At 47.4% G+C, this 10,084-nt stretch overlaps 1 protein-coding gene across 1 annotated transcript; it reads right to left on the bottom strand.

Moving 5' to 3' along the window:
- Window positions 1-8,274: 8,274 nt before the first annotated feature.
- Window positions 8,275-8,772, bottom strand: LOC116890031 (40S ribosomal protein S10-like). Its single transcript, XM_032890808.1, has one exon. It carries the CDS (start codon window positions 8,770-8,772, stop codon window positions 8,275-8,277), a length of 498 nt encoding a protein of 165 aa, XP_032746699.1.
- Window positions 8,773-10,084: the final 1,312 nt, after the last annotated feature.

The raw sequence follows: 10,084 nt of genomic DNA, 5'->3' as shown, positions 1-10,084 counted from the left end.
TACTTGAATTTTGTGGTTTTGGGTTGTGGTATTTTGTTACTTTGTTACTTGAACACTGCCTTTCTCTGGAGAAGGCCCTCTTCCCCTAGTTCTATCTTTCCACTCCTACCCTGGTCCCAGCAGATCGGAGAGAGCATCTCTTGTCTTTACTATGCAGTCGGGAACTCTGAACCACACAGGTGAAACGGCACTTCAGTAACTCGAGGTAAACAATCCAGTGCGTCACAGGACCTCACTCTGTTCCTTCTAGTACGATAACCTGGCTTACTGCTCTTTGTCCACGAGTACTGACTTCAGAGCTTGTGGGAGCCGAGACTAGGAAGCCATTTAATACACAGCCTCCTGACTCAAAGGCTCTTTCTCTAGATGGTATAGAGTCCTGGAGTGGTGTTCACAGAAGGAGCTGTGAAACTGCCTCACCTTGAAAAATTAGTTCCTTTTCAACATGCTTCATGCATCTATCCTTTGGATAAATGAAGGGCTCTCCACTCAGTCTCCGCCGTCATTAGCCCAATACGGCGCCATCTTAACCTTCCTTCCCCAAAGCCTTGGGCGGTTCTGGCAGGAACTCTGTTGAAGCCGGCAGCGTTGGTTCGAGTGAGTTGCTTTGCTATTTCTGAAGCCAGGGCTGGTTTCAGAAGGTTTTTTACAATGAGAAGTACTCATTTTTTAATCACATAGAGTAGAGTTGTGTGGGCTCTTTTGAATGAAAAGCTGCTACAGGATTGACACATTTTATCCCCCACATGGTATTTTTACCCCAAAGGACAGGAAGATGAAATAGCTAGAAGTCGTTACAGTTTGTTTGGTCCTGGAGTTCGATCTGAAGTTATCAGGTAGCTTCCTCTGCCTGGAGGGAAGGCCGTGGGTAGGTGGGTGGGGGTGGGTGGCCTTACTTTGAATGCCACCCCCAGGTGATGGGACCCACTGTTTTCCAAAGTTAAGCACAAGAAAAGAATTTCTTTTATCCACTAAACTTCATTTACAATGACCACCTCATTATCCTCTTTTTCCTTGATCATTCGAATCCCCCCACCTTCCCCCCTTACCCTCCCCCCCACACCAAGCCTGACTTGAATAGAAAATGTTTCTCTCCCCAAGAGCTCCCTGGCTCCCTGAGGGTCTGGGTGTTTGGAGGGAGGAGATGGGAAATCAGGTGGGGCTGTCTACCAACTGTTCTCTCAGTATCTCTTCCCGCTATGTCTTGAGAAAGAGCCGGGTGAGACAGCACAGGGTGTGGACGAGTATCAGTTGTACAAATAGCTGGGAGAAAAAACATTTTTTTTTTTTGGTGGTAAAAATGACCAAGTTGACTTAGGAAACCCAACAGACCCCTGTTAAAGCTCTCTGTACTGACCATGCGCATGCACCGTGCCGGGCAATCACAATGTGAACCGATGGACTTCTTAGCCTTGCCACTTAGAACAAGAACTCTGTAATAGCCTCCCCTCCCCCACCCCGCAGCATGTACAAAGGGGGCGGATATGGACTGGCCGTCTTCCCCAAGTGTCGGAGACTGTATGCGAACACCGGAAGAACTTAATGGTTGCAGCTTATTTCCGAGTCTGCCTGTACCCTTTTCACACTTTTCTGGATGTCAACTACACCTCAGTCCTCTCCAAAAAACCGATCTAGATCTAAACCTAGTTTGTAATGTCGACCTATGGCTGTAACTGTTTGGAACGATGTTCTCTCTCTCTCTCATCTGTCTTGTTCTGGAGAACTGTACTGATCACAGATAATATGCATAAAGATTCTCACTGTCTGTGTGGTGTCGTTTCCTGTCTGACAGTGTGCAGGAAACCCAGCTTTCCTTCCTCTCAGTCAGTTCTCAACCTTCTCTCCTATATCCCGCTTGATCACAGGAATGAGGGAAACTCATTTAGGCTCCGTGAAGTTCTGTGCATTCCTGATCTCACCACTGAGTACAGGGTACCCTGTTACCTGCCCAGAATGGGGGAGAGGAGCAGGTTCCTGAATAGAGGAAGGAACCCAGGGAGGGAGAGATTCTATGTATATGGTGTACATATAGATTGACTTTTAGACCTACTACTTTACTTTGTTTACTAGAAGAGAACAATAATATACATTTACTTCATCTTTCAAAAACCTCCGCATGAATGGAGAGCTAGGATCACGAGTCCAGCTTGTGCCTCTCCGCATAAATTTATGTAATTTCCAACCTACTTCGCTGCCACCTATGGCAGTCCTTTGAAGCAGCATCTCAAAGACATCACTTTTCCTAATTCGAAAAATGGCATGTTTTAGAAACTTTCAAAAATACAAGGGTTCATTCATGTTTGGATGTGGATCTTTTTCAGTAAGCACGTATGCATATGTGTGTGCTTCTCACAGCTTCCGGGGATTGAACCCAGGTCACTGGGCTTCCATAAATAAGAATTAGAGACCGTAGAGATCATTGAAACAGGGGGTGAGGGCAGGGAGCAGTGAGCATTTGGATCATAGCATTGGAAGCTTCTGTTTCCCACATGAGATAGTTCATTAAAGTCAGCAACATCTGTGACCAGGAGCCTCTGCTTTAAAGCTATGGATGGGACACGTTTTATAGATGATGGCTCACTGATAGAGGTGGGCTGTGCCCACCGTACTTGGGGATCGATGGGGTCTGGCCAATAAGAGTCTAGCATCAGCTCCCACATAGGATACTGAGTATCCCGGCTCCACTGTCATAGCAAGAGACCACAGACTGGGTGGCTTCATCAATAAATAGCTTTGGAGTTCTAGGGGCCGGAGGTCCAAGGTGAAGGTATTACAGGCTTGGTGTTCAGTGAGGAAGCACTCTTCCTAGTTTGTGGGTGAACAGGTGTGTGTGTGTGGTGGAGGGGGAGTTGCTCACCCATGTTTTATCATATTGCTGCCAGAGTGGTCCTGGAAGAGTAAAATGTTAACAGGCTCATCTTTCTATTATTCTTTCTGGAGGATTAAAAAGCAAACTCATCAGGTTGATCCTGGCCGTGAACGATTCTCTACTGTCTTCTTGTGGCCTTTCCTATTTGTCAGCATTCTTGATTTAGCATCTCCAGAGCAGTACTACTGAGCTTTTGCTGGGCCTCTGTGGGTCAGGCATTACTTGCCCCTCAGGGATCACTATTCCAGGTAACAAAGTGGTTATAGTCTTGGCCATTGCCACCCGACTGGTGAATCACAGAGTGTGCTGTCTGACCGAAGCCTGATAACTTCCTTTGCTAGCTGCCTGACAAGTAGGTACATTAATTAGTTTTGTTATTGTGACAAATACCTTAAATAATCAAAAAGATTTCTAGGCTCATGCTTCCAGAACCTTCTATTGGTGGTTGATTGGCCTGTGCTCTTTGGGGTATGTGGTAGGATGGTGGTGGTAGTGAGAATAATGTCAACCACCTCATGGTCAAAGCCACCAAAACAGGAAAAGTTTACAGCTCCTTCAAGGGCACACCCAATGACCTGGAGACTTCTCACTAGTTATTTGAATTTTTCTACCTCGTCTCAAGGGGTACCAGGGTGGAGACCAAGATTTTAACACACAGGCTTCTGGGAAAGATTTACTATGCAAACTATAGTTTTACTGCATAGTTATACTATGGCTGTCAAATAGAACTTTAAGTTCCCAGCTCCTCAATATTTTCATCCTCCTTGTTGATAGAGCCTAGACCACCTCCTTGCTCCAGTTTACCTGAGGAACAACCTCTCGTTCTTGTAGTCTCGGCCCACATATCACTGGGGTCACTATGCCACTTCCTCAATGACCAAGGGCGAGTCATTTAGCATTTGGGGATTTTAGTGTTCATATCTGTATAACAACCTCAGGTTCGTGTTGGCTGTTGTGGTCCTATGCTATCATTGATTAGAATTCACCACCTTCCTTTCATAACAAAGGCTTGGTTTTGCCTGGTGAGCTAGCCCCCACCTCCCTCTGTCTGTAAACACTGGTGAGATCGATGTCCTGAGGGTACAAGGCCTAAGCTGAGAGACACTCAGCATCTTCCTCCACCCTGGCTGCAGTGACTGATCTTTAGCTCCTGCATGAGCAAAGCAACTCAGTTCCTGGGCTCTTCCTTTGAACTTTCTTGTTCTGCTGGATTTGAATTTGGAAGGGAAGAAGACTAAAAGGTGATGCTGGCCACTGTCCTTTTATCACAAGGGGACAGCTTGTTGGAGAATCGTGGAGCTGAGAGACAACGCAGGCTCGTTCCAAGTCACCTTGGCTCAGAACTAGACTTGACCCATGCCATTTCGTCCCAACACCTTTCATGACATCAATTAATCTTCCACTTCTTGGTGATAGCCAGTCTGGTTGTAATTTCTATCACGGGTATGGAAAAGAACTTCCCGGTCACAGAGGAGTTAACGATGCCTACCAATCAGAATGGCACAGAGGATGTCAATGTCTGTGAGTCCACAGTGTTTACTGTAACACAGACGTCTTCTGAGATCTCTTGTTTCTCTGTGTCTTCGCCATCCTTAGAACAGAAAATATGGAGAAGTGAGGTTGGGGGAATTGGGGCAGCTTTAGGGCAAGCATGGTGCCTTTAGGCTCTTTGACCCTCTGTTGGCCTCGATTCTTCTCCCCTTGTGGGAAACAATGCCAAGTATGACCCACGCCCCACCCCCATCCCCATCTGGTCTGCCGACATCTGCTGCTTTCCTGGCTGAGAAGTGTAGAGTGACTAAAAAGGAGAACAGTTTTTATTTTTATTTTTCTCCCAAACTCAACAAAAGTTAGGAGCCCCAGCAGCATATATGGGAGCAGAATGGAATTAGAGTGAATTTCATTTTGCCTTCCTCAGTGACCACAAAGCTTCCTCTGAAAGCTCCATGCGTCTCTGATGTAGCCAGAGAGCTACATCAGCGATACTGTGTCTACAGTGTAGCAAGAGAACTGAGTGGGGCCAGCCTCTCAAGCCCTGTGGGGTTCAGCAGAGTTACTGGAACATTCACTGGGAGCACATGAGAAAGGTCTCTTGAGAAGTTGAGGCAAATCTTTTCCATGCCAAGGGGACAGAAGGACTTGTAAGCCCCAAACTGTAAACCCAGTGTCTGAATCACTGGTGCTAATGAGACCTTACTTGGACCAAAGGGTGCCAAGGTCTGAGAGAAGCTGAGTTGCCTACAATCTAGGCAATTAACTGAAAACGAGGGTGTGCTTAAAGGTACCCCATGTGGCATGCCACCATCCGTACATCTTAAGAAAACAGTACTACCACCATTGATAAAGCAAAAGCAATGGAACAAATATAGGTGATTCTAAAAAAGAGTGACCCGAGAAAGGAGTGTTTGTGAATCAAGGGATCATTGTCTCTGGGAAGCCAGACCCAGCGAAGTCTAGTTAGAGGCACAATCACATGTTTAAGTCAATACCAGAGGGCAGGCTCTCTGCTCCATTAGAAAACTCACTGATACGGTATTTACATCAACTGAAAATTGAGTCCCAAGTATACCAAAATGTTACCCCCCCCCCGCCGGAAATTCTGAAGTCTGTTTTCAGATTCCTTGACCAAATAGAAAAGCAGGATGACGTCTCATGGGCCCCAGGAGACATGCTTAGCCTGCATGTTAGCACCTGTAAGATCGCCCCAGTTCAAGTATGCTGTGATCTTAGTTTCTGTTGGAATTCTGGTGTGATTTGAGAGGTTGTACTGATAAGCTGCTTTTACCTTATCTACTGAGGTAGATACTTAAATCCAATGTCTTGGTTAAGGTTTTACTGCTGTCAGCAGACACCATGACCAAGGCAACTCTTATAAGGACAATATTTAATTAGGGCTGGCTTACAGGTTCAGAGGTTCAGTACAGTATCATCAAGGTGGGAGTGTGGCAGCATCCAGGCAGGCATGGTGCAGGCAGAGCTGGGAGGTCTACATCTTCATCTGAAGGCTGCTAGCAGAGTACTGACTTCCAGGCAGCTAGGGTGAGGGTCTTATAGCCCACACCCACAGCGACACACCTACTCCAACAGGGTCACACCTCCAAATAGTGCCACTCCCTGGGCTGAGCATATTCAAACCATCACATCCAGTAAAAATGAAAAATCTGTAAACCAGTTCTCATCACGTTCTGCCACAGGTTTTGTTTCTGATGCCAGCCGTAAACAGCTTGACAGCACGTCACAAACAAATCTTTTCAACACTGGGTCCTGAATTAGTCATCTTTCCTCAGAAAAGCAAACGGCGTGGGCATAGTTAACATCAACCATCTTAAGGAATTCTTGGAGTCAGCGATGACTTAATCCCTTGGCTCTTATGGAATCGTAGTCAGATGATGCTGTCCACCTTTCATACCTTCGGGGCTCCAGTCTCTGTGTGCTTTGTATAGCAGTGAGGTTGAGCCTGAGCTTCGTGTGGTCCTGCCTCAGACTAGTTTTTTTTTTTTTAAAGATTTATTCATTTATTATATATAAGCACACTGTCACTGTCTTCAGACACACCAGAAGAGGGCATCGAATCTCTTTACAGATGGTTGTGAGCCACCATGTGGTTGCTGGGAATTGAACTCAGGACCTCTGGAAGAGCAGTCAGTGCTCTTAACCTCTGAGCCATCTCTCCAGCCCCTCGGACTAGTTTTTGAAGTCCCTGGATACCACCAGTAACGGACTAGGTATGTTGACGACAGACAAAGCCCCTAACTTGCCTCTTCCTGCTTCGTACCCATCTCTTGACATAGATGTGTCTTTTAACTGCACTAAGGCCATTTCTTTAGAGACATTACATTTATCATCGGCGCTCCTAATAAAACAACAGGTGAGTCGTATTGGCAGAATCAGTTCTGTCAGCCATCTACAAAGCTGAAATTGGCAGCTCTACCTTCCAAACTCCTTTTTATTAAAACAACAACAACAACAACAACAACAACAACAACAACCCCCCCCATGTATAGGTGTTCTGCTGGCTTGTATGTCTGTGTACTGTTTCCCTGAGGAGACCAGAAGAGGGCGTCTGATCCTTTGGAACTGAAGGTTAGGGGGTCTGGAGTCTTTAGAGATTTTTTTTAAAAATTTTAATTTATTACTTTATTTATTTACAGTCCATCCGTTGCCCCCTTCTTAGCCTCCCCCCAGTTCCTCATCCCATCCCCTCTTGCCTCTGAGATGCTCCGTACCCCGGCATTCTCCTTCCCTGGGGCACATCTTCTCCCACTGAGGCCAGACCAGGTATCCTCTGCTGGGGCCTGGGACCAGCCTGTGTGTGCTGCATGGTTGGTGGCCCAGGCCCCGAGAGCTCCCTGGGGTCCAGATTAGTTGAGACCGGTGGTCTTCCAGGTCACCCTCCCCTTCGGCTCTTTCAGTCCTTCCCCTGATTCTTCCATAGGGGCCTTTGAGATGCTTTAAGAAGTCATTCCGGGAATTGCAAGATCAGAGAAAGGACTGCATTTGTTTTATTGTGGAAATTAATCGACAGGAAAAATAGGAGGTTTGGCTTTTCCATCTCTCAGCCCTGGATGCAGCGAGCTGAACTGTGTCAGCAGCCTTAATAATCAAATAGGAGTACTTTCTTGTCTCAAGGGCCGGTGAGGTAGCTCACCGTGTTACGGTTCTTGTTGGCACTCGTATGAGCTGACCTGGATCTCCCGGATCCACCGCTGACTCCTGTAAGTTGTCTTCTGAGGTCCACATGTGTGCTGTGGCACCCGGCCCACCCCCACATAAGTAAATAAATAATAAATGTAACAGAAACCGACCTCTGAGCAGCTGTAAATACCTATCATCTGCAGGTTAGAGCATTATCGATAACGGCTGTGCTTGTCTCCCTAGGTCACTGTGAGCACCAGTGACATCTCGTGCTGTCCAATCCACTGTCAGCATCTGGAACGTAACATACTGGAAGCTGCAGCCCCCGTAAGATACAGTCCGTGCCTGTGTGGAAGTAGCCAGAGCGTGCATGCATGTATTTTGAGTGAGATTTTGACAATGCACTGTCCATCTACAAGTTCACACTAAGTACCTTGCAATCAAGTTACCAAAAAAGGAAAAACAAAAAACCAAAAACCAAAAACAACAACAAAAAGTCCCAAGTAAAGCGAACAATGTTTCAAGCAGGATTTCAACCATGTGTTGAGATGCATTCACAGCTACTCTTGAGTGCAGGGACCCTTAGGCCACGGGCTGCAGACCCCCTTCTTAGATTAAGAGGGTCTGAGCTTGCAGTCCCAGGCTGGGGCTGAAGGTCTGGAAACTTCTTGAGCTGCTGTTACAAATCTCTTTTCAGAGACAGGAAAGTCTGCAGCCTGACATCTTTTTTTCTTCTTTAAAGTTTATTCAACGCAACGTAATCTCCAACGTCACTGAGGCGGCTGACCATGTCCACGACCGAAACTCCTTCTAAACTGGAATTCTGTTGCTGAGCCAGCCCCAGCCTCAGCTTTCTTGTCAGCTCCAGGGGGCACAGCGCTCCTTCTGTAGGTGTCTCTGTCTGCCTCCCCTCTTGTGAATCTTGCAGGCCGCTCACCCTCTGGACCTTTGGGTCGAGGCCTGCCCGTCTCGGTCCGGCTGCAGCGCAGGGTGGCGGGCACGATCTCCGGAGGTAGGTGCAGGTAATCTCGGAGATACTGGATGCCCTCATTTGTGAGGTACCAGTAGAAATGTCTCCAAGCAAACTGCTCCTTCACATAGCCTCGAGACTTGAGAGACTGCATGGCCTTCATGACGTGAAGGTTGGGCACGTTCTTGTCTGCCAGTTCGGGGTGTTTGGGCATGTGGACGTCTTTTTTGGCAACCATCACCCCTTCCTTAAAAAGGAGTTCGTAGATGGCAATCCGGTTCTTCTTGGGCATCAACATCAAGGCGGCAGCCTAACATCCTCAGACAACAGCACCAGGAAAGACTCCCTTGTTGAAGAAGGGCGGAGCTGGCGAGTGTCTAAGCCCCACCTACTGGTTGGGTAGCGCTTGCATTCGAGGCTGCCTTTTCCTAGGGCGTTAACTTACAAACAAGGGTGTCTGCAAAGACTCTCCAGACACAGCTAGCTAGAAAATTTACCAAATTTCTAGGCCTCTCTCACTCCAGTCATGTAGACAGTTAAGACTTAGGACCAAATTTGTTACTAACGTGTTACTACCTTCTGTTTTCCTTTTGATGTTTGTATGGTTTCCTTTTCTATGCTTGTATCTTTCTGGAATTCGCTTTTAGGTAGGATGTGCATTAAAGCGTCATCTTAACATTGTTTTTCCCAAGTGTTTACCCATGCCGCCCGCACCATTTGTCAAGTGGTCCCTTCTAGTGATCCGAGGGCTGTCTTTACACCATGGTGAGTCCCTGTGTTTCTTAGGGTGTATTGCTGGACTTCCAGATTGACAACAGATCTGTGTTCAAACTACATTACCCAGGCAGCAACGGAGCTACTCTGGGTAGGTGGGGATAGGAGGCCAGACCCTTCCTCATTCCTTCTCTTTCTTGCCTATGATAACCCAGAAGCTGTTCTGAGGTGATCTTGGGGTTCTGGAGGTCCGAGTTTGAAAGTGACCAATTTGCCCACTGTGTGGTTCTCACTGAAGATCAAGAATCTCAAGGATGCTGTGTGTGTGTGTGTGTGTGTGTGTGTGTGTGTGTAATATTCTTGTGAGAGAAGTCACACGAAGTGGCCTAAGAGGTCTAACTCATGCCCCACACATCTAGTTATGGAGGCTTTTGCATAAGTGCTTGAGAGGATTTTCCAGGAACAGGGAACAGCCGTATATAGTTCTGCATGTCTATGTCCAGCTATCAGCATAATTACAGATGTGGGAATACAAATGGGTACACTGGAGACAGAGGGAGTGCTGGGGCTGTGCGTCTGCCTCGCTGCTGTGGTGCCCAGAGCACCAGCATGCTGTTCAGGGGAGGCAGAACGCAGTCCTTGATCAGGGTTCTCAGTCAGTTTTTTTCTATGGTGGGAAACAGCGGCACCTGGGATGGTTGCTGTGGTCCCCAGTGTCCCGTGTACCCAGGTGCTGCTGGGGTACCGCTGGGAGTTGAGAACGGGGGTCCCAGGTCTTCGCTTCCCCTCAACGTGTCCGGCCAGGCAGGAAGAGAAGGGCTGAATCTGGGACAGGGGCCGAACCGGGTTGGTTCAGAGTATATGAAGGGGCTGGGAGAGAGAACGCCTCCTCTGGG

The sequence above is a fragment of the Rattus rattus genome, chromosome 1 (assembly GCF_011064425.1).
Source record: "Rattus rattus isolate New Zealand chromosome 1, Rrattus_CSIRO_v1, whole genome shotgun sequence".
Taxonomy (NCBI): Eukaryota; Metazoa; Chordata; class Mammalia; order Rodentia; family Muridae; genus Rattus; species Rattus rattus.
Note: the sequence above shows the minus strand (reverse complement) of the source record. Positions and strands in the feature narration are given on the sequence as shown.